Below are 23,781 nucleotides of genomic sequence, written 5' to 3'. Positions count from 1 at the left end.
GATGTATAGACCTCAACTCAACACAAAATTGGAAATTGATATAATTGTACTCCTCGTAAAAAAAGTACTGTCATTAAGAGATGACAATATTATGAGTTTGACATATTTTTGGACTTGATTGTGCTCATAAATGCTGAGTACACCACCAGTCATGTCCGAAGTATACCCAGTGGTAAATTGAAAAAGAGCACTCCATCGTTCGTGGATTATTTAATCTAATAAATAAACAGTTTATGATGGGCATATGTGTCCTATTCATTTTGATATCACAACCAGTGATGAGTTTTACATTTGGAGAAGCCTTGAAATGTCACTGGTGTAAAGTTACTGCACATACTAACCTCAGACATCTGAAATCAAATTCTGGCCATGGTCTCTCCATTAACACTAGACAAGTGCTATGCATCTCCTGGGATTAGAAGGATTGCCAACTCAGATAATTTAACACCAGAACTATGGTCCTTATAAATAGCATAAATATGTTCCTGTGATGGGTGAAAAATAAGCAGTTTTTGAGTGGAAGAGTTTATACTGACTGACTGATTTAATGAAGGGAAAGTCTGAGATCATCTCCAAGATTTACTTTCATTTCCAAGCTTTGAGCAGACGTGACTCATTATTTGTCATCATACTAGAAGATCACAAGGTATGCATGGTCAAAAATAAATCCAGCTAAGGGAGGGAGCAGTGATCTATATTTGGCATTAAGAGGAGGATATATTTATAGGACAGATTTAGTATGTTATGAACACCATATCAGAAGTTTAAAAAGATTTATTTTCTTGAATAATCTATTTATTTCTCAAATATAATATTTATTTATTTATTTAGATCAAAAATTATTTTGATCGAATTAAATAAATTGTATGTAAGATCAGGGCAATATGTTCTGAATGGTAAGTTTTGTTGCCCTAGGATCGGGTAGAAGTGCCAGAAATGGGCTGAGCTGGCTCACAGAAAATGACTGACTTGCTCTACTTGTTTTTGTCCCCGGTATGTTACAGATAATGCAGTGCTATAGAGCTCTGCCAGGTGTGCAGCATCAAGCGTTGCTGTAGTTCGACCTGAAGTAGTAAAGATAATGAAGGTTCTGTTCTGTTCTGTGAGAACAGATGGAGTCTCCTTAAAGGACTCCAACAGCTTGCTCTCCTTTGTGGAGAAGCACACTGAGATTTTACCAATCCTTTCAAGTACACACAGTTTAAATGGTCGTATTACCCTAACCTGTCATCTATGTTGGCTGTAGGTTTGATCCAATTCCCCACTTTCTCTAAAATTGAACTTCATACTGTTGCTACATGTGATACTAAGGAGGAGGACTATCTGTTAAATAAGCAATAAGTGAAATAGCAAAAACACAGAAAACCTTTTAAAACATGACAACTAAACCCATTTCATTCAGGTTTTTTTGTTTAACTTATGTTGACTTATTTTGAGTTGGCTTTTAGGACACATACAGATTATGCGATGACTTAAAGTGACCAGCATAAGTATTTCTTACTTCTTTAAAACTTCTTTGCTCCCGATACTGATTGCATGCTGTCATTGCTTTTAAACATCTACGAATTAATATACAGTATGTTGTGCCATGTGGTATCTGAGTAAAAACGTGGTCATTACTTGGACCAATGAGTTATATATAGTTATATGTTGTTCCTTTTACATTTAACCTTTTAGGATTCTGCTATGGAAAGAAATCCACTTTGGTGGTGTGGATTTCCTTTGCTGCATGTTTGCCCTATCACCGTATATTCCCTTTAGGAGTATGATGTGAAATCCTAGTACCCATCGGTGAAAAAGCCCAAAGGGATAGCAGAGGGGCATCAAAGGCTTAAGACCTCATTCTGCTCCAAGATTCCAAGTCAAGCTTTAATTTCCTCCAGGAGACAGAGTGCAAAGACTTGCATGACTTGGCACCCTACATCTATTTATCGCCTGTGACATCCCAATTAAAGTATTGCATGGATGCAGGATAGGATACAGCCTTTTATGAGTCCTAAGCAGAATTTGATTCGCTCTGATCTCAGATAAAATAACCAGCACATTTTTCTTTCTCTTTTTTTGGTCTCTTTTAAGTTGGAAACACTGTGGTCTGGTTTTAGTAAATCTAGATTTTGAGGGTTAAGGAGGCAATAATAACACCATCCTACTCAAAATATGTGAATAATTTTTTATAATTAATATTATCCTTCCACCATATTGAAGATTTAAGGTTTCCCCTTCCCAAACACATGTATTTCCATTTTGTGCAGGTTTATAGTTAACAACATGTCAGAAGGACGTATTGTACACCGAGTGTAAAGCGGTCGGGATTAGTCAGTACCTCCAATTCTGAAGTCATGCTTCAATGCTGGAAATCGGGGGATTGCGACCTCCAGGTTGGGAGTAAGTCACTGCCCCGTGCTAGGGAGTTTAAGTATCTTGGGGTCTCATTGACGAGTGAGGGAAAATGGATAACGGTAATGGTTTTACCGGACTGCTGCGGTGAAGAGGGAGCTGAGCTGAAAGGCAAAGCTCTTGATTTTCCATGTCTATCTACGTTCTTACCCTCACCTATGGTCATGAGCTTTGGAAAGTGACCCGAAATGAGCTTCTTTTGTTGGGGGTCTGGGCTCAGCCTTAGAAATGGGTATACCCAGAACACACTGGAAGGATTGTATGTCTCGTCTGGCCTGGAGTTCCCCAGGAAGAGCTAGAAACCTTTGTTGGGGAGAGGGACGTCTGGAATACCCTGCTGAGCCTGATGAAGCTCTACCGTAAATTCAGTCAGGAAGACTATACTCTTGTATGCCTAAGCCCGTAGTTTTGCTGCTGTCTCTTTTTAAATATGATTGTCTCTCTACCTTCAGTACGTTCATGCTGCTGTTATGCACCCCTCCACCTTCCTATCAACGCCCCGTCTTCCCAGACTTCATCAACTCATCATTCTATCAGCCTTATCAGCCATCTTCTATCTTGCTGCTGCTCAGGGCAGACGCCCCTCGATTACTTGTCAGGACTTTATCATCACATATCATCTGTATAATAATAAACTATCTTTTCTTTTATCCGACTTGTCTCTCCTGATTGAAATGCCCCTGCAACCCGACCCGGATAAGTGGAAAGAAAATGGATGGATGGTATTGTTCTTACACACTCATAGTGCTGCCGATACAATAAGATAATACAGCCATGGCTTATTGCTTGATAATAATTTAGTTGTGAGAAAGGAAATGACAGGATTCTGGATTGTGATGTCAATTATCATTTTTATTAATAAGTTAAAGATGCCCCAGCCACTGGCTCATATTTTATGAACGTTGCTGAAAGGCCTCAACTTGATGATGACTCTTACTGAGCAGGATCAGACTAAAGAAAAAGAGAGGAAAATCAATTAGCATAGTCATTCTCAGGTGGAAATTCAAATATGTAATGATTGGGTACGATATAAGCTGTGATATTGATTTACACTGTCAATGGTGAAAGTGCACAGCATCAAATCATTTTACTGACTTCTTGTGTCAGTACAATTGATACTGTGATCATGCAAACAACCAAGATACCTTTCCAAATTCACGGCTCTTGGCTCTCAGCTTGTTGACCTGGGTCTCAGCGATGTCAGCGCGCTCCTGAGCTTCCTCCATCTCATGCTGGACCTTTCTGTGCCTGGACATGTGAGTGTTGGCCTGCTCCTCCTGTGAAGGGATTGAAATTATATTGACATACTGTAGCTACAAGACAGTTAAGAGTGATGTTATTATTATATCAACTGTAAATCATGTGTCACATGATCTATTTGACTCACAGCATCCTCAGCATGTCTCTTGTAAGACTTGACTTTGAGCTGCAGCTTGTCCACCAGATCCTGAAGTCTGATCACATTCTTCTTGTCCTCCTCAGTCTGTATAGATAAATATTTTTTACCAACGGATTCAAACCATGATAATTACCAGTTAAATAATAATTTACCTGGTAGATCAGCTCCTTCACTCTCCTCTCGTATTTGCGAACACCTTTCACAGCCTCAGCTCCACGTCTCTGCTCGCCTTCAACCTCAGTCTCCAGCTCACGCACCTGTAATGTGATGAGAAATAATTCATCAAACATATTAGTACTGAAAAAGGTTGAATTCATTCTACTCATTCCACGCACAATATACGTCCTAAACTTCATATATGATGAGCATTTCAAGTATAAAATGCATACCCTGGACTCCAGTTTCTGGAGCTGCTTCTTGCCACCCTTCATGGCGAGGTTCTCGGCCTCATCCAGACGGTGCTGCAGGTCCTTGACTGTGATCTCCAGGTTCTTCTTCATCCTCTCCAAGTGAGAACTGGTGTCCTGCTCCTTCTTCAGCTCCTCTGCCATCATGGCAGCCTGAAATGATACAATGGTCTCTAATTCTTTCACAATCTATAATATATATTGTCAGTGCATGGAGGTAGAACAAAAACATAACATAGGTGAGCTAGAGATGTAAACTCACGTCAGTGATAGCCTTTTTGGCTTTCTCCTCAGCATTTCTTGCTTCCTGAACTGAATCCTCCACTTCACCCTGAACCTGGACAAGGTCAGTCTCCAGCTTCTTCTTGGTGTTCATAAGATTGGTGTTCTGAATGTTAAAAATAAGGAAGCCATGTTTAATATGATGTTTTGTTATTGTATTTTCAAAATACTAATTTCTTGTGAATTATTGAAAACAAACCTGAGAGTGAAGCAGTCCCACACGCTCACTAGCATCAATCAACTCCTGCTCAGCCACTTTGCGTCCTCTCTCTGTCTGCTCTAGAGCGGCTCTCAGCTCCTCAATCTCAGCCAGCATCAGGCCATTTCTGCGCTCCACCATGGTAAGCTGCTCCTTCATGTCTTCCTGTCCTCTGAGAGCATCATCAAGGTGCAGTTGGGCATCCTGAAAACATAAAAATGAAGAGTTCATCTTAACTTTCTTTACTTTCAAACCATTATTATTTTTTTCATTCAGCAATCCAACCAAACCCACCTTGAGCTGTCCCTGGACGTTCCTCAGTTGTTTCTGGGCCTCAGTCGCCTGCCTGTTGGCATGGCTCAGCTGAATCTCCATCTCATTCAGGTCTCCCTCCATCTTCTTCTTGATTCTCAGGGCATCGTTCCTGCTCCTGACCTCAGCATCGAGAGTGCTCTGCATGGAGTCAATCACCCTCTGGCTGTTCCTCTTGATCTGCTCCATCTCCTCATCCTTCTCTGCCAGCTTCCTGTCAACCTCACCTTTGATCTGGTTGAGCTCAAGTTGGACACGGAGAATCTTGGACTCCTCATGCTCCAGGGCACCCTTGGTGTAATTTCAACAGTTAACAAATCAGCATTCCAACAGGTCACCCAGACTTGAAAATTACAAAATGATCAACTTTTTTTCTGTAGGAGCCAGCATATTGTTTTTAGTTTTGTATATGTGCCAAACCAAAGTAAACTTGAAGATCCAATGTCTTTTATCATTGTCAATATGCATGTTTGATTACCCACACTAAAAAACAGTTGGATGGTTTTTGTGAGTCCCTGTCAACTTCTGATGTTGTTGTACCTCAGCTTCCTCCAGGGCTGTCTGAATTTCAGTCTTCTCAGTGTCCAGAGTCTTCTTTGCTTTTTCCAGCTCGTGGATAGTCTTTCCAGTCTCACCAAGCTGTTCAGTCAGGTCTGAGATCTCCTCTACAGGAAAGATAATACAAAACAAATTACACCTTTAGGAGCTGCTCTACAATCAGTAGTATTTTCCCTCAAGTATAACTGTTCACATACGTTGCAGGTTCTTGTTCTCTCTCTTCATGGTCTCCAAATGATCCAGAGCCTCCTCATAAGAGTTCTTCATCTTGAACAGTTCAGTGCTGAGAGAGCGAGCCTCTTTCAGGGATCCTTCCAGCTCTGCCTGGCTCTCCTCGTACTTCTGCTTCCATTCTGACAGGACCTAGAATTAAATACATGAGGAAACATTATTGGTTTCATTTTAATAAATCTGGATTTGTTTTTTTACCTAACATTTACGTACCTTATCAAAGTTCCTCTGCTTCTTGTCAAGGTTGGCAGCCAGAGAATTAGCTCTCTCCACATCAATCATGAGGTCCTCCACCTCACCCTGCAGCCTCTGCTTGGTCTTCTCCAGAGAGGCACACTTGGAGTTCACAGCCTCAATGGATTCCTCAGCATCCTGAAGGCGCTGGGCAAGCTTTTTCCTGTAGTGAGCAAGGAAGGACACATCTTTGTTGAATACTGAAACATTACCTACACTACAATGTATTGCAATGTGTTTAATGTATGGAACAGTAGAAATTGTTTATTTACTTTGCCTCCTCCAGCTCCTCAGTGCGCTGAATAGCATCAGTCTCATATTTGGCTCTCCACGTAGCCACCTCACTGTTGGCCTTGGACATTCCTCGCTGCAGCTCAGCCTTGGCCTCCTGCTCCTCCTCAAACTGCTCTCTGAGCAGATCACAGTCATGGCGGGCTGACTGAACAGCATGGGCCAGTGCGTTCTTGGCCTGTTTTACATGACAAGAGACCTTGTTTACTGACCTACATATACATTGCAAATAGGAACTCTGGGTAGGGATACAAGTTTCTTGGTTACTTCCACAAGATGTTTGTTTTACTATTATTCTTAAGTTGCGGCGTATTTTGTAGAGAAAATGGGTATTATAATACCTTCACTTCCTCCTCAATGTGCCGCTTAAACTCCTCAATCTGCTGAGTGAAGGCCTGCTTGCCCCTGGTCAGCTGGGAAACCAGAGATTCTTTCTCCTCAACTTGACGGGAATACTCACCTGAAGGACAATGTATGAACTAGTTTTTGAAAATGGTTAACTCACCTAGCAAGTGCTTTTCATTACAGGTGTACAGGTGACTTACCATTCTCCGTCTGCAGTCTGGCCCTCTGTGTATTGATGTCATTCAGTTGGCGAACATTGTCATCATTTTTGGATTTGAGCTCACTCAGCTGGTCCTCAAGAGTTCTGCACATTTTCTCCAAGTTGCCCTATTAATAATAAATGTGCTAAATTTGTATTCAAGCAACACAGACATTTGCTGCTTGTCAATAGATCATTTTTCTTTTTCATTTTTGACTTAGAAACAAACCCCACACCTTTGCTTTGGCAACAGACTCCATGTTGCTTGAGAGGTCATCAACCTCCATCTTGTACTCGCTCTTCTCCTTCTCCAGCTTCTGCTTGACACGCTGGAGGTTGTCGATCTGCTCTCCCAGCTCTGCAACACTGTCAGCCTGCTTCTTGCGGAGAGCTGCTGCGGTAGATTCATGCTGCAGGGTTGACTCTTCAAGATCCCGACGCATCTTCTGGAACTCAGCCTCGCGCTTCTTGTTCATCTCAATCTGAGCTGATGTTGCTCCACCAGCTTCCTCGAGCCGCTCGCTGATCTCCTCGAGCTCCCTGGAGAGGTCAGCCCTCTGCTTCTCTACCTTAGCCCGAGCCGACCTGTCAGCCTCAATCTCTTCCTCCAGCTCCTCAATACGAGCCTGGATTTGATGATAGTAATATCAATGCAACTTATTAACCTTAACATGTTTGTTTTGATTCACTGAGTGTAATATTCATGTCAAATACATTACCTGGAGTTCCTTGATCTTCTTATGAAGCTGAGCACTAAGAGTCTGTTCATCCTCAATCTTGCTGAGGAGCTGGCTGGTCTCAAAGTCCTTCCTGGAAGAGGAGACCAAACATATTTCTTTGTTATAGTTTTACTGTTGTTTGAGAGTAATGTGTGGTATGCTAATACGAGGATTAATAAACTTACAAAGAAACAAAAACTTACTTTTTGATTTTCTCGTCAGATTGCAGCTTGTCATTCTCCAGATCCATTATGGATTCCTGGGCCAGTTTCAGATCTCCCTCAAGCTTCCTCTTGGCTCTCTCAAGGTCCATGCGAAGCTTCTTCTCTTGCTCCAGTGATCCCTCAAGCTTTTGAAATAAAATGTTTTGTGTTTGTACAATGGAACATCAATGCTAAAACCCAAACTGTTTTCTAGTTTCATAACTTTGAAAGCAATGTTTCCTCACATCGTCCACTTGCTGTTCCAGCTTTGTCTTGGCCTTGGTCAGAGTGTTGACTTTGTCTTCCTCTGCCTGGAGATCATCAAGTAATTGCTGGTGAGCCTCTTGGAGGGCTTTCTTCTCCTTCGTTAACTTGACAATGGTCTCATCTTGAGATGCCAACTCCTCCGTCAGGTTTTTCACCTTAAAAAAGGAATGAAGGATACGCTTTAGTATAACTTAACAACTATGCATATGTGATTCTGTAGAAATATTTTATCAGTTTGTATCAGTGTATATTTCAAGTTATGTGAACCTTGTTTTCTGTGGCATGTTTCTCCTTCTCCACTTTAGCCAAGGTGAGCTCCAAGTCATCAATGTCTTTCTTCAGCTCAGAGCATTCATCCTCCAGCTTCCTCTTCTTGGCAGTCAGCTCAGCATTCATTTCCTCTTCATCCTCCAGTCTCTCAGCTGCCTCTTTGGCTTTGGCCTCGAGCTGGATTTTGCTCTTAATGAGCTGCTCACACCTTTCCTCAGCATCAGAGAGAGTATCACCTTCCTATATTTTGAATATGCATGTGGTAACACATTTTAGATTATCCATGAAAATACGAGTTTATTATTTACTTTTTGTTTAATGTGTAATACCAATTATATATAGATTGACTATTCAGAAAGGCTAGATATTTGGTAAAGCAGGTACATAATGCAAACCCTGCATTTGGTCTGCAAGTATCTCCTGAGATCTAATTGATGAATTCGGTCCAAATGACTTCACTTACCGAAGCCATTTGCAACTGCAGGTCATTATTTTCCTGCAGCAGAGAAACCATCTTCTCCTCCAGTTCCTTCTTCTTGGCCAGTGCAGTAGCCAGGTCTGATTGCATCTTCTCATAGTTCTCCTTCATCTGTTGCAGCTCCTTCTCAGTCTCAGCACTCTTCAGAAGAGGTTTGACCTTGAAGTAGAGTTTCAGCCATGGCCAGTTCTTCACATTCATGAATGAACGGACGTTGTACTGGATGGAATAGATTGCCTCTCTAAAAACAAAATATATATATATATATATATATATTAACGGAACTTTTATTGTAATATGATTATGTTGAAATATCAATATGATATCACTTAGTATAGTGCATGCATGATAATTGTACCTCCTCTCCGTCATCTTAACAAACTCCTTTCTCATAACATATCCTCTGCAGAGAGCCTGAGTCATGGTCACCAGCAGAGCCAGTTTGTCATCTCTCATCTCCTCCAGGGTACCCAGCAGACCAGCTTTGAAGAACACCTATGTTGTCAAGTGAAGGAAATTAGTCAGAACAGGACAACTGCATTAGTGAAAGTCTGTTAACATTGTCCAAAAGAATGTACCTTTGTGTGCCCAAACTTGTACTGAGTGTGGTCCACATCAATGGAGCCCAGCAGCTTCTCTGAAGCTTTTTTGTTGTCAATGAACTGTCCGTCTGGGATGACACCAGCATTCAATACTTTGTATCTGCAAGGAAATTATGCTGTGACTTTGATGTATTTCAACTCTTGGGCAGGCATAAAATCAATTCAATTTGTCATGCATAAACTGAAAATGATTGTCACCTCTGCTTAAAGTCTCCATAGAGGACTCTGCTGGGGAAGCCCTTTCTGCAGATTCTGATGCCTTCCAGCACACCGTTACACCTCAGCTGGTGGATGACCAAGTGGTTCTCCATAAGACCTGGTAATTGCAAACACATATTGGGTAGAATTTCTCTTTTTTTATACTATGTTTCACAAAGTGCAGAAAGGAGGATTATGAATGTCTTACCTTGGGTCTTTGATTCATTAGGAATCAAACAACGGACAAAATGAGGGTGGGTGCTCCTCAAGTTGGTCATCAGCTTGCCCAAGTTCTCCTGTGGAGCGTCATAACAAGATAATATGTCAACATTATTTGAGGTTTTTGATTGTTATCCAAAGATACTGTATGAAACAATACATACTCTGAAAAGGGCAGACACAGTCTGGAAGGAACCTCCCTTCTTCTTTCCAGCCTTCTTGCCAGCAGCAGCATCTGTTTTGCAAAATAATTGAATTTCATTAATGGGACTGAATAAATAACGTGTTATCAGTGTTTAAGCATTCTTCTTCGTGAAAAATGGATTTTGTAGTTCAGAGATGGTCCGGAAGGAACCATCCTTTTTTTTTACGCCCACCAGATGGTTGTTCCAGAGAAGTTGCAACAATGCCACTGAATCATTGCCTTTGTTTCTGCTCAGGTTTTATCTCCTTATTAACATAAATGTATTAATTACCAGTTTGTATAGCGTCTTACCTTCAGCTCCATGGGTTACATACAGCAACGATAGCAGTTTGTTTGCAGATTTCTGGTAGAGCTGAATAACTGAGTCATTCAGGGGGTCCTTGTTCTTGTCCAGCCAGCCATTGATATTGTAGTCCACTGTACCAGCATAGTGAACCAGAGCGAAGTGAGCGTCGGCCTTGCCCTTTCCAGGCTTTGGCTTCTCAAAGGCCTTGGTCTTGCCAAGATGCTGATCATGCAGCTTGTTCTTGAACGTTGTGTCAGAGGCCTTGGGGAACATGCACTCCTCTTCAAGGATGGAGAAGATGCCCATTGGCTGAAGAGACATTTTGTCATATAAGAATCAATAATTTAGCATCCACTCCAAAAAACAGGAATTTAGTTCTACCTGACAGATTTGTCTTACCTTCTCGATAAGCTCAATGCAGGCAGCCAAGTCCATACCGAAGTCAATGAACTCCCATTCAATGCCTTCTTTCTTGTACTCCTCTTGCTCCAGGACAAACATGTGGTGGTTGAAGAACTGTTGCAGTTTCTCATTGGTGAAGTTGATGCAGAGTTGCTCCAAGCTGTTGAACTACAGTAAACAGGTAGATAATCAGTTAAATTGGCATGCAGTGTTCATAGTGTATATCATCTCTACTTGTGTGTTTTTGTAACTTACATCAAAGATCTCAAATCCAGCGATATCCAACACTCCAATGTAGAACTGTCTGGCTTGCTTTGTGTCCAGCATCTCATTGATACGGATGACCATCCACAAGAACATTTTCTCATAGATGGACTTGCACAAAGCATTGACAGCATTGTTGACCTAGAAGTAAGGATTTTAGTGTGGTAATTTATTAGACAAATATTTTCATATCAAAATGCAAACATTCCCCTATTTTTTCCAAATCTCAAATCTTCTTTTTATTACCTGTGGCACGGTCTGACCTTTGGTCACCATCTCGTTTCCGACCTTGACTCTTGGGTAGCACAGAGCTTTCAGCATGTCGGCTGAGTTCAGGCCCAGGAGGTAGGCGATTTTATCAGCCACTGGTGGAGAGAAAAACAAGGAGCACTGAATACATATTCACTGGTACGGTATTTTACAAACCAGAAAACTTGCATGATGAGAATAGTATTCTTTTTTTTAAACAATTACCCTCATTGCCATCGGGTTCAGCCTGCTCCTCACGCTGCTTCTGCTTGAATTTCATGTTGCCATGATGCATCGCAGCTCCAGTCAGCTTGTAGATGCCCAATTTCTCCTCAGCAGTGAAGCCCAAGATGTCAATTGCCGTCTGAAATGTAAATGAACCAAAGTTATTGGTATGGGAAACCTTTTCCCCAATAAACTATCTATTTGACTAATTGTTGTCTTACATCTGTTGCAACAAACTCCTCCACATCATCGATGCTTTTGACAGTGATTTCACCCTGACTGACCATGTGGTAGTCATAGGGGTTGGTGGTGATCAGGAGAGCCTCTGGAGGAGAACAACAGAAATACATAGTATTGTTTAGAGTTTTTTCTGGCATTGTTTACATTTCTATCTCAAATTTGAGTTGTAACATACCCAGGAGCTCAGGCTTGTGGCCAGTCATCAGCTGATAGAAGATATGGTAGCTCCTCTCAGCAGACAACTGGAAGGTGACACGAGACTTCTCCAGCAGATCTAAGATTAACAAATCAAAGTCAAATTACAGTTTGTTGAATTTAAATCATACTATTATTATTGATAATATATAAAAAAGGAAATATTTGACATATATAAATGTATGCACAACCTCACCAAGAGGCATCATATCTTTGTACAATATTGCCAAAAGCATAGAACAAAATAAAGCCCAAGATTTTAGGACTCAATGTTTCCAATGGAGATATAGAGATAATTGAGTTAAGGCTTGTAGCTAAAACTATTCCACATAACTGCTGCTGAATATATTACATATTGCATATATTATCATACAGTGACAACAAATGTTTTTAAGCTATTTGCAATACTACCACCATATCAAGTGCAAATTCAAACTGCAAAATATAGAAAATGACTTACATGTTTCAATATCAGCCGAGGCCAGTTTGCCAGTGGTTCCAAAGTGAATTCGGATGAATTTACCCTAAGCACATCAGATTAAAGTTAGCAGGATTTTTGACACGCAGCTCAAAAGGTTTATGTGTATGTTATGCCCTTTTAACACTTACAAAACGAGAGGAGTTGTCATTCCTCACAGTCTTGGCATTACCATAGGCCTCTAGTAGAGGGTTGGCTGCAATGATTTGATCTTCCAGCGAACCCTACATAGAGACATTATGAGGCTGTCTAAATTATTCAACAACAATCAACTGCGGCAAAGATTTTTAGCGTACAACAAATTTTACCTTGATTTTGCTAGTTTCTGCTTTCTTTCCTCCAGCCACTGCAATTGTTGCAAAGTACTGGATGACACGCTTGGTGTTGACAGTCTTTCCTGCACCGGATTCTCCACTGGGGGAAAGAAGAGGGGAGGGAGAAAACTTGAGTCATATCAATGTCCCATAATATCTTATATAGATACATAAAACATAGTATTATATGATATTATACATGTTATATATACATATATATTATTCTGTTATATATGTATTCACTCACGTGATAAGGATAGACTGGTTCTCACGATCTGAAATAAAAAAACAAATACTTTAAGATCTCATAAAATACCATATATTGTCGAAATACAGTCACATTTGAGGTCATAACTGCTGCGTCTTGTTTAGTGTGTCACATAAAGACAAATTCATCTGTTGTCTTCTCAAAATACGATCTCTTACCAGTGAGCATGGCCTGATAGGCATTATCAGAGATGGAGAAGATGTGGGGTGGAGCCTCGACTCTCTTCTTGCCTCTGTATGCATTGACAACCTGAGCATCGTACACAGGAAGCCACTTGTAGGGGTTCACGACGACGCAGAACAGGCCAGAGTAGGTCTGGAAAGGGAAGAAAGTTCCCTTTTGACTTCATTGCTTCTACATCTGACATACTGTATACATAAATTCAATCTGAATTTCATTTAGAGCAGTGGCTGTAGAGAAAAGAAAAGTTTTGTTTTTTTCTTTATGTTAATGCAGATCTAAACACTCACATAGATCATATATGATGCAAAACGCTCTTTGAGGTTATACAGCACAGCTGGCTCATTGAGGTGGGTCATCATGGCCATGTCCTCAATTTTATCATACTTGGGAGGATTCATTGCATGGATGTCATCTTCTTTTACAGTGAGAACCTAAAAAGAAAATGCAGTAAAAAGGTAAATTGGGATGGATGTCATCCTATTTCATTGTTAACAATACATTTAAATAAAGCATGTATTCACCTACCTTTAATTTAAATAATATTAGTCAAGTCACATAGTCATAGTCTCATATAATAGTTAAATAAAATGTATCTCATTCTCTCTTGCTAAGAAAGTCCCTAAAGTAAAATAGTAATATCTTAACGATTTAGAGAACTGTCATCAGTTGGTTTGGGGTCATTTGATTTTCATGCATGATTACACTTACCTTTGGTGGCTTTCCTTCATATAAGAGTGTCTCAACTGTGGCTTTGCCACCCTCTTTTTTCACGAGTTTACCCCTTAGGTACATTTCAACTGGATCGACCACAAAGAAGGCTGTCTTGGCATCAAATGGAGAGTTTTGAGCCTCAATCCTCTCCCTCTCGGGCTTGCGGAGGTATATGGACGCAGGCCCATACTGCGCCATCTCTGCGTCTGTACTCATGGTTGCACTTTATTTGGGACTGAAAAGATAAGAAAGAATTTGGATTACTTCGAATAATTTCATTGTGATAGTATTTGGTGGTATTATATGGTAGTATTTGTATCTGACTGTTATGGAGGTTGTATTATTGTTGATGTCTTACCTCAGTTTATCCCAAATGAGTGCCACAGCTTGTTGCCCTAGAATGCTGTTAAAGAAAGATTGAGTTGATCATTGAAGAGGTAAAACAATTTTAATATTTTCCGCTGTCTAAAGCAGCAGTAAACAGCAGTCACACTACATGAATTTTAACCTGTTATAACCTGCGTGGCTCCATAAGCTTTTGTTACTGCAGTGTAGCTGTCATTTGTGTTTTGTTTCATTTTAAGAGTTTTATTTAATTTCCTTTTTTTCTCATTCTTTTTGGTCTATCTTGATTGATTTTATTCTGCTTTTGTATTGCTTCTTGTTCTCACTTGAATAACTTTCTTTGCCTATAACACACTTTGAATTGCCTCTGTGTTTGAATTGTGCTATATGAATACATCTGCTTTGCCTTTACAATTGCAGTACAGTACAGTTATATAAGCTCCTACACAACTGTGTTTCATAGTCTCTCCAGTGATCCAAAGCTATTTGGATCATTCGAATAATATCAAATAACAGACTTTTCTAAATTCACTATTATTAGTTGCAAAATATATTTAGCAGCTTGCTTTACAAAAGAAAGTAACATATTTGCTTATTTATATCCCTTCAAGACTATTTGACATGAAAAAACATGCTGACAAAGAGTGACATTACATTAATGCAATTTTGATTGTAAGCAAATTAGATGAGCATAACCACACACAAAGCACTAACCTGTGATGCCTCTCAGTTCTCAAAGGAGTCTGAAGCTGCTGCTGCTTTTATAGAGGCTGGAACCGCCCAGTCAGCAGCCGTCCCCCTCTCGATTTGGTCAAGCATCCCTCTCATCTGAAACCTATCTTAGTAAACTTTTTGCGTGTTTAAGATTCAACATTGCTCAACTGTCAAAAAATAAATAAAACAAGAAAAAATAAATGATAAATGAATCCAGCAAGATGGGATCGAAACTCACATTCTGTGCGTTGTACAATTATTTACAAAACATAGCTAATTCGACAAATACATATTCATCTATTTAGTAAATATTTTGACTTTCGTTTTTTGAACCTGTAAACTCTTTGCCCTTAGTGAGATGAACTAAAATGTCATTGGTGTTTAGTGTCGGAGCTTGTCCACATTTAAAATCTTTGAAATGCAATAAAATTGAATATCATTGGCAAGTATTACAAATATAAGTAAAATAAAACTTAGTATAGTAGCTTACAGTCCCTCACACACCATATATACATTTTGAAGAGTATGACATGTTCATAATGTCATGCACATGTTTTAAAGAGAGCCTTAACCAAAGTCCAAAGTATGTCCAAAAATAGATGCTGTGCAACATGTTTGTGTTTCTGTTATTTGTTTCAACAAATAATTTAGTCAAATAATTAAATAACAAATGATTTAGATTCCAACTTAGCCTGCTTGAGAAGGATTTCATAATTGTATAATAGAGCTTGTCTCTACTTGCCCTCGCAATTAAACATGACCATAGCCAGACATGCAACTTAATTTTGGAGAAGCACCCAAGGGGTGCTGGTATATAGTTGCAGGTCATGTTGCACAGATCATGTTGCTCTGGTAAACTTGAATGTAAGGCCCATTCCATAAAGTTCAAGTGTTATTACACTTTGCCTTAATAGGAATACAAAAGTGTTTGCCAACAAGGCTGAGATAAGACCTATAATAAGTTCCACTCAGATGTCAAAGTTCTTTATCCTTGTGCTACATTTGATAGGATGTTGTTGCTGTTAAGGAAACACAATATCCTTCAAAAATTATGTCACTGTGGTTTTGAGAGAACAAATTATACACTAATAGTTTTATTTTTTTAAAGTAAAAAAGTTTTACCTTATAACTTTAAAAGTAACTTTACGGCATTCTTAACTTCTGGTAACTCGCTATGATATTTAATTTACATCACAATTTGCATATGTTGTATATGTTTTCATTTGAGCCACACTAACTTTCTTAGGGTAACTTTTACACTGGACTAAACTGTCTCATTAAGACTGGGTCTGTTCTGGCCTCAGGTTATCACAACAGTCACTCCAGTATCAGTCATGCTATATGATATACACTACCAGATACCTAATTATTACGACATTTACCAAAATCAAAATCAAAATATACATAAATGAATGTGCAGTAGTGTGCACTACATCTAAATACGTCCCTGATCTGCTGCTACCTTATGAACCATCCCGACCCCTTAGGTCATCTGGGACCGGTCTGCTTCCTGTTCCCAGAGTCAGAACTAAACATGGAGAAGCAGCGTCCCAGAAAGCTGCAGGTCTGCTGAGACCCTCAGCTCCTTTAAATCAAGATTGAAGACTTTTCTGTTTGCTGCTGCCTTTACTTGAACCAGATTCAAGGATATTAATCAATTTCTGCATTTTACTACTGTATTTTATTTCTTACACTGCTTTCTATTGTTTTAATGACTGTTTTTAATGTTTCAATGAATGTTCTTGATTATTTTTAAATCTCCTTTTCTTTTGCTTTATGTTTTGATGCTTTTAATGGCTTTATGTGAAGCACTTTGAATTACCTTGTTGTTGAAATGTGCTATACAAATAAACTTGCCTTGCCTTGCCTTGCCTACTGTATTTCAGATTGTAGCATAATGTCAGCAGTATGCTCAGCCAACTGGTTAATTTTGCCAGTGGTAAGGTGACACAATATAATTTATAATACAGACTTTGTAATAAGCAGATCAAGCACAGATACGACATTTGCTACAAGATCCATATTTTTGCGCACAAAATAATGACCCCTGACGTTGCTGTGACGTAACGTGACAAAGCCGGAAGTATCCCACCTCCACCCGACACGCTTTGAGTTGTCTGCAACCGAAGTGTTAGCTACAGTTAGCATTGCTCTTTTTTTTAAATCTCGAACGGCTATTCTCCCCTGGAAGAAAATGCCTTCACAAAACGGAAAACCCGATGTTATATTCGTAAGTTACACCACTGCATATTATTATCTAATGGCGTTTATTGACAGGGAGTGTTAGCTAGTTAGCTAACATTAGCTAACTTTTACTAAAGCGCTAACGTTAGCATAGCTGTGTGTTTGTGTGTAACAAGTTAGCTTGCTATGGCTCGTAAGCTGTGAATCGTAGAGATTTTGTTGTCCGGCATTCTTGGCTCCTAACTAGTAGTTATGATAGTTATCGCAGATTTATTTATGTTTTACTTACGATCTATAAACGGATGTAGTGTCAACGTTATAGTAACGTCGCACTAATGCTAGCTTTAGCAAACGAAACTCTCTCGAAGTTATTCATGTTGTAGTTGTTACGTTACTCGACGTGTTATGTGCTTTGTGGCTCGGATAGGAGGACGACGATCTGCCATACGAAGAGGAGATCATCAGGAACCCATACTCTGTCAAGTGCTGGATGCGTTACATCGAATTCAAACAGAATGGAGCCAAATCCACCCTCAACATGATCTACGAGCGCGCTCTGAGAGAGCTGCCCGGCAGGTAGTTAACGTGACGGGGGACCGTTATACACAAAGCAACAACATTGTACTGTAAAAGCAGTTGGCTGCGATTACCTGCAAATCCAAGTTATTGCAATCACATTAGAACATGCATGAATGAACATGCCTTGTTTTTTTTATTTAGGTGATGAGTGGCCAGATGGCTATACCAGGTTTTAAATTGTGCACAACTACTATTTGCTTATGGTCTAACCTTTTTCTTTAATTTTTTTTCCATTTTACAGCTACAAGCTGTGGTACAATTATCTGCGAGAGAGACGGAAACAAATCAAAGGGAAATGTGTCACTGAACCAGGATATGAAGAGATCAACAATTGCCATGAAAGAGCATTGGTGTTCATGCATAAGGTAATACTGAACCACTTGACAGTACAAAATAACATTCCATTGTGGTCTGTGTGTTGTCAGTTGTGCTTGAAACCTAACGCCTGTCTTTCCTTAAACTAGATGCCCAGACTGTGGCTTGATTACTGCCAGTTCCTTGTATCTCAATGCAAGATCACAAGAAGCCGGCAAACATTCGACCGGGCACTCCGAGCTCTTCCTGTTACTCAGCACCCGCGTATCTGGCCTCTGTACCTCCGCTTTGCCCGTAACCTCCCTCTGCCCGAGACAGCAATCCGAGTGTACCGCAGGTACCTTAAGGTGAGAGCACGGTACCAAAGCTAGTTCCATAAAACAGCTGTTATTTAGGAGGAACACTAATAGTTGTATTTGTGCGCTGGATTTGCTGATTTTGTCTTGAGAATGTTTTACCAACTATCCAAAAAGCTTTAACAGCATACTGTATAAAGCTCAAATGTTGATGAAGAAGCAAAACACATTTAGAAGAATGATAATGTCCTTCACATGTGCTGTCTGCTATTTGTACCATGCAGCTTTCTCCAGAAAATGCAGAGGAGTACATAGACTACTTGCGGTCTGTTGGCCGCTTGGATGAAGCAGCTGTGCGGCTAGCAGCTGTTGTCAATGACGAAAGCTTTGTGTCCAAAGAGGGCAAATCTAACTATCAAGTAAGATTTTAATATCCTGTGCACTTCCAAATTTGCCTGTTTTTTTCTTAAGCTGACGAGCAAAATTGATCTTGTTTCTACGTGTATTTTGTCGGACAGCTGTGGCATGAGCTGTGCGACCTGATCTCCCAGAACCCCGATAAAGTGACGTCACTCAATGTAGGGGCCATCATCCGAGGAGGCCTCACTCGCTTCACGGACCAACTTGGAAAACTCTGGTGCTCTTTAGCCGACTATTACATTAGGAGTGGTCACTTTGAGAAGGTGTGTATTGTCCGAATAGCTTCAATTTATACATATCATACAGCACTTCATCATATTGAAATATATTTAAACAAAATACGAGATACCGCTGCTTAATATTAAGCTAGTTGACTGACTGTCTATGATGATTTACGTGTCTTTACTTCTCTCAGGCCCGTGATGTGTATGAGGAGGCCATCCTTACAGTGGTAACAGTACGGGATTTCACACAAGTGTTTGACAGCTATGCCCAGTTTGAGGAGAGCATGATCGCAGCAAAGATGGAGACCACAGCTGAGATGGGGAAGGATGAAGATGGTGTGTGTGTGGATTCATTAATATTGCAAAAGTTCCTTGCTTTCACTTCTCTTGCCATGCATGCCTTACTCTCTGTCCCTCTCCTCCCAGAGGACATAGACATGGAGCTCAGACTGGCCCGCTTCGAGCAGCTGATAGCCCGGCGGCCCCTCCTGTTGAACAGTGTTCTACTGCGGCAGAACCCTCATAATGTTCATGAGTGGCACAAGCGGGTCAAATTGTATGACGGCAATCCACGGCAGGTAAGTCGTCATACTGGTACAACATTTAACAAACGCTACACAGGTAGAACTGCATTTATGTTGTACTATACTAATATATCCGCGCTCGCTATATCTTCTGCAGATTATCAACACATACACTGAGGCGGTGCAGACTATAGATCCGATGAAGGCCACGGGGAAGCCTCACTCGCTCTGGGTTTCCTTCGCTAAATTCTACGAGGAAAACGAGCAGCTGGATGATGTAAGTCATTGAGGGCTTTCCACGGGCATTATGGAAACCCTCCACAGTTCTGAGATTCCTTTTTTTTTTTTTTTTTTTTTGATATTTCTTAACGTTTACTGACTGTCACTCAGGCCAGGACCATTTTTGAGAAGGCTACCAAGGTGAACTACAAGCAGGTGGATGACCTTGCTGCAGTGTGGTGTGAATATGGAGAGATGGAGCTTCGCCATGAGAACTATGAACAGGCGCTGCGCATACTGAGGGTGAGGCACTTGCATCTCGTCTGCGGTCATTATTACGGGTGCCATCAGTCAAATAGTAGCACTATTTCCACTAGGTGTTTGGTGACATCTAGTGGCAGGACTGAGAAACTACAACAACATTGGCATATTTTTACTTCCTGAAAGCATATTCTCTGTCGAGGTTTATTTTCAAACTTAACAGCTGGTAACAGATGCAGCAGTCCATAGATTTGACCTGAGGCTGCCTATCGTAATGGTGTTTAGTGTAGTGTTCGTCTTTAAACTTGAACCACAGCTTGACTTGTGACTAACAAAATCATTACATTCTGTTTGTTGCTTTCTCTGAAGCTCTCTCAACCTTTCAGAGGATGCAGAGATGGTCACTTGTTTGACGGAAACAAAACCAAATGCATCCCAGATAACTGGTTTAGGGCTCTAGGCGGTTAGCGTATTCACAACAGAAGAGATTTGGGGCAAAAGGTGAAATGTGAGCAACAGATAAATGACTAGCTTTGATTTGAGTCCCTGCCAATGAATTATGGCAATTCTGAGCACGGACTGGAATATTACTGATTGCACATTTTTAAATAAATGAGACCACTTGTGTATTTGTGTATACATGTTTTGTGGATATAGAGGTAAGACGTATGTTGTTCTTTCAATTATTTGAATTTAGAAAGCGACAGCAATCCCATCCAAGAAGGCGGAGTACTTTGATGTATCTGAGCCGGTCCAAAACCGAGTTTACAAGTCTTTGAAGGTCTGGTCCATGCTGGCGGACCTGGAGGAGAGTCTCGGCACTTTCCAGGTAAGCTCACTGTTTACATATAAGCCAATACAGAAGGTAACATGACAGGTGAACTCTAAGATACTAAGTATTGGGTTAGAATTCTGATCCCCTGTGTCTTTGAAATCATTCATCTCTGTGAGTGGTATATGTTGAATTCTTCCTCCATTTTTCTTCTCAGTCTACCAAAGCAGTTTACGATCGCATCATTGACCTCCGCATCGCCACGCCACAGATCATCATCAATTATGCCATGTTCCTTGAAGAGCACAACTACTTTGAGGAAAGCTTCAAAGTAATAACATGCCACTAATTAACTAATTAAATAATGTCAAAATGTATTCTAGCCTTGATCACCGTACCACCCGTTTGAACAATTTTTCAATGTGTTTGTTGATACCTCTTTAGGCATACGAGCGCGGTATTGCTCTCTTCAGGTGGCCAAATGTTTATGACATCTGGAACACTTACCTCACCAAGTTCATTGATCGTTACGGGGGCAAGAAGCTGGAGAGAGCTAGAGATTTATTTGAACAAGCCCTGGACGGCTGCCCTGCCAAGTTTGCCAAGAGTAAGTACCTTTGTCAAAACGTTTTGACGTGTATACAGCATAGTCTTCATTGTGTCTATTTTTTTTTTTAATAAAATGTATTGATGCTGAATGTACCACTGTGTTTTGCTTTCCAGCCATTTACCTGTTGTATGCCAAATTGGAGGAGGGATATGGATTGGCACGACACGCCATGGCTGTCTATGAAAGAGCAACGCAGGCAGTAGACTCTGTTGAGAGACATCACATGTTCAATATCTACATCAAGAGAGCAGCTGAAATTTACGGAGTCACGTATACCAGAGCCATTTACCAGAAAGCTATCGAGGTACATGTGAAGAGCATTGACGCGTATGACAACATGTGGTATTGGAAGGTCTTTTTTCTGTTGAAATAAAGGAACAGTGTGTAGCATTTAGGAGAATATCGGCAGAAGTTAAATATAATAATATTAATGACAAATCTTACACAATAGACCCTTTAATTTGATATTTTTAAATACTTTCAAGTTATTATCTATGCAAATCCTTCTACTATTTCTGACTCATCAAAATTACGTTTGCTGTTGTATTCATTATTGAAATAACAAAAAATCTGGATTATACCTTTTTCGTTTTTATCCAGGTGCTTCCTGATGAGCATGCAAGGGACATGTGTCAGCGATTTGCTGACATGGAGAGTAAACTTGGTGAGATCGATCGGGCCAGAGCGATCTACTCCTACTGCTCGCAGATTTGCGACCCACGGGTGAGATAAACCACCTCCTGCCGTTACCCGTTTCTGAATGAAGTGACACATTTCCATCAGTGACGTGCACATCGTAATTCCTCTTGATATATTCATGAACTTGGGTCTTTCAGGTGACTGCAAATTTCTGGCAGGCCTGGAAGGAATTTGAGATCCGCCACGGAAATGAGGACACGATCAGAGAAATGCTGAGGATCAAACGTAGTGTCCAAGCCACATACAACACCCAGGTCAACTTCATGTCTTCTCAGATGATGAAGGCAATAACGAGCTCCACGGGCACCGGTGAGAGAGCTTGCACTAACATGTTAGCCGTGAGCTGAGTAGGCAGTACGGAACTTAGGGAGGGGATGTTTCATAATATTCATATGGTAGCCACGCGTGCTATTTTTCCAAAATCCTGAGGTTACCCCTAAGAACAGCACACGGATGAATGTACTCCTGCTAATGTTTCTGTTTGTCCGACCATTTGTTTTGTATCCAGTGTCAGATCTTGCTCCGGGCCAAATGGGAATTGATGACATGAAGATGCTGGAGCAGAAAGCACAGCTGCTTGCTGCCGAGGCCGAGCAGGACAAACCCAAACCCAAAGAGAAGATTCTCTTTGTCAGGTCGGTCTTTTTGTTTTCTCTGGTGAAAAGTTATGCCTTTTTTATAAAATTGGACAACACGCTCCAACCTAAATGGAGACGCATGAATCTTATCCTCTTCATGTGCCTTTGCAGGAGCGACACCTCTCGCAGCGAGTTGGCTGAGCTTGCCAAACGAGCCAATCCTGATGAGATTGACATTGACGATGATGACGAGGACGGAGGTGATGAAGGCCAGGGACCAGAAGGTGAGTGACAGACACAACGGGCCTAGCCTCAGCAGTAAAACAGGAAAATTAGGTGTTTGTTTAAACATTCATGCGGACATGTTTTCTTCATGAACATGCATTTGTAAATTGTTGTTTTCGTCCTGTCCTTTCGCAGAGGTGCAGCTTGAACAGAAGAGTGTCCCCACAGCCGTCTTCGGAGGCCTTAAAGAGGACTAAAAGATTCCTCCCTCGCTGTATTTCTCAAAGATGCAATTTTCTGATTTCTCTTGTAGACATTGAATATGCTCCCATTTTTTTGAAATTTGTGTAATTCCTTAGTTGTATCGATTTACTTTATAGAATGGCAGCATTTTTGCCTTTTTTTCCATCCTGGTGGATTTTTGTAGTACAGTACACAAATACAGGACCTTGTATTACTTTTGGCCATATGGTGTCAGTCTTTCTCAAATATCAAGCTCAAGATAATTGTGCAAATGAGCAGTCTTCTGTTATGAAATGCTACTATGTGGTTACGTGATAACTGTAACTGAAGTCTGGTGAAGTTCTTGTTTCCAAAAAAACGTTTTGTAAAAGAATTAACACGTTTGTACACTTAATAAATGCAGAGCTCTTGTTCTGACGGGAAGCTCTGCCCCAGAAAACAAAGGGGGAGGAGCATTGTTTGTTTGTTTTCAACAGGAGGCATTCATTTGAAAGTGGAGCTGAGCATTCAAGCCTCACATTGTTGGCTCGACGATCTCTAGTATGTGGGTGTCTTGCAAAACCCAGTGATCCTGAAAAGATTTCAAAATTAGTAAACAAAAGTTAACCATCCAAATAACTTTCTGGTTGTACATGTATTGTAGACGTACACGTTTGCTGAGTTGAATAATAGGAGGGTAGTAAAGCATTTAAAACTTATTATTCAGTAGCCCTGCAGTCATTTCCTCATGCCCACTTCTTGTG

The 23,781-nt window shown here is 40.5% G+C and overlaps 2 protein-coding genes across 2 annotated transcripts; one reads left to right on the top strand and one right to left on the bottom strand.

Moving 5' to 3' along the window:
* Positions 1-3,228: 3,228 nt before the first annotated feature.
* Positions 3,229-14,237, bottom strand: LOC142944717 (myosin heavy chain, fast skeletal muscle-like). The gene is made up of 40 exons (XM_076085792.1): positions 14,189-14,237; positions 13,828-14,065; positions 13,407-13,550; positions 13,095-13,251; positions 12,916-12,943; positions 12,663-12,768; positions 12,486-12,578; positions 12,337-12,400; positions 11,857-11,955; positions 11,663-11,766; positions 11,442-11,580; positions 11,214-11,332; positions 10,959-11,108; positions 10,701-10,871; positions 10,307-10,610; positions 9,975-10,045; positions 9,800-9,887; positions 9,592-9,709; positions 9,370-9,493; positions 9,150-9,286; positions 8,777-9,032; positions 8,311-8,553; positions 8,022-8,198; positions 7,777-7,922; positions 7,574-7,664; positions 7,091-7,480; positions 6,856-6,982; positions 6,652-6,770; positions 6,292-6,488; positions 5,999-6,182; positions 5,752-5,917; positions 5,537-5,661; positions 4,979-5,287; positions 4,685-4,888; positions 4,466-4,591; positions 4,186-4,356; positions 3,949-4,053; positions 3,785-3,880; positions 3,543-3,674; positions 3,229-3,348 (listed from the first exon to the last, which is right to left on the bottom strand). Exons 2-40 carry the CDS (start codon positions 14,044-14,046, stop codon positions 3,331-3,333), a joined length of 5,817 nt encoding a protein of 1,938 aa, XP_075941907.1. The 5' UTR covers positions 14,047-14,065; positions 14,189-14,237; the 3' UTR covers positions 3,229-3,330.
* Positions 14,238-16,962: 2,725 nt separating this feature from the next.
* Positions 16,963-23,481, top strand: xab2 (XPA binding protein 2). The gene is made up of 19 exons (XM_076085791.1): positions 16,963-17,119; positions 17,501-17,649; positions 17,894-18,017; positions 18,117-18,314; positions 18,548-18,682; positions 18,782-18,946; positions 19,099-19,243; positions 19,334-19,485; positions 19,589-19,708; positions 19,822-19,953; positions 20,609-20,740; positions 20,901-21,014; positions 21,128-21,290; positions 21,407-21,597; positions 21,894-22,016; positions 22,130-22,301; positions 22,501-22,627; positions 22,742-22,854; positions 22,991-23,481. Exons 1-19 carry the CDS (start codon positions 17,084-17,086, stop codon positions 23,050-23,052), a joined length of 2,553 nt encoding a protein of 850 aa, XP_075941906.1. The 5' UTR covers positions 16,963-17,083; the 3' UTR covers positions 23,053-23,481.
* Positions 23,482-23,781: the final 300 nt, after the last annotated feature.

Source organism: Anarhichas minor, unplaced genomic scaffold (assembly GCF_050575085.1).
Source record: "Anarhichas minor isolate MPS153535 unplaced genomic scaffold, ASM5057508v1 ptg000007l, whole genome shotgun sequence".
Classification (NCBI taxonomy): Eukaryota; Metazoa; Chordata; class Actinopteri; order Perciformes; family Anarhichadidae; genus Anarhichas; species Anarhichas minor.
Note: the sequence above shows the minus strand (reverse complement) of the source record. Positions and strands in the feature narration are given on the sequence as shown.

Bases quoted from the DNA above. Each gene is read 5' to 3' on its own strand.
- LOC142944717 (XM_076085792.1), bottom strand. From the start codon at position 14,046: ATGAGTACAGACGCAGAGATGGCGCAGTATGGGCCTGCGTCCATATAC. The intron at 8,199-8,310 runs GTTCACATAACT...TCCTTTTTTAAG, and splicing joins AACATGCCACAGAAAACAAG to GTGAAAAACCTGACGGAGGA. The intron at 4,357-4,465 runs GTGAGTTTACAT...GTATCATTTCAG, and splicing joins CCAAAAAGGCTATCACTGAC to GCTGCCATGATGGCAGAGGA.
- xab2 (XM_076085791.1), top strand. From the start codon at position 17,084: ATGCCTTCACAAAACGGAAAACCCGATGTTATATTC. The intron at 18,315-18,547 runs GTGAGAGCACGG...TGTACCATGCAG, and splicing joins TGTACCGCAGGTACCTTAAG to CTTTCTCCAGAAAATGCAGA. The intron at 20,741-20,900 runs GTAAGCTCACTG...TTTTCTTCTCAG, and splicing joins AGAGTCTCGGCACTTTCCAG to TCTACCAAAGCAGTTTACGA.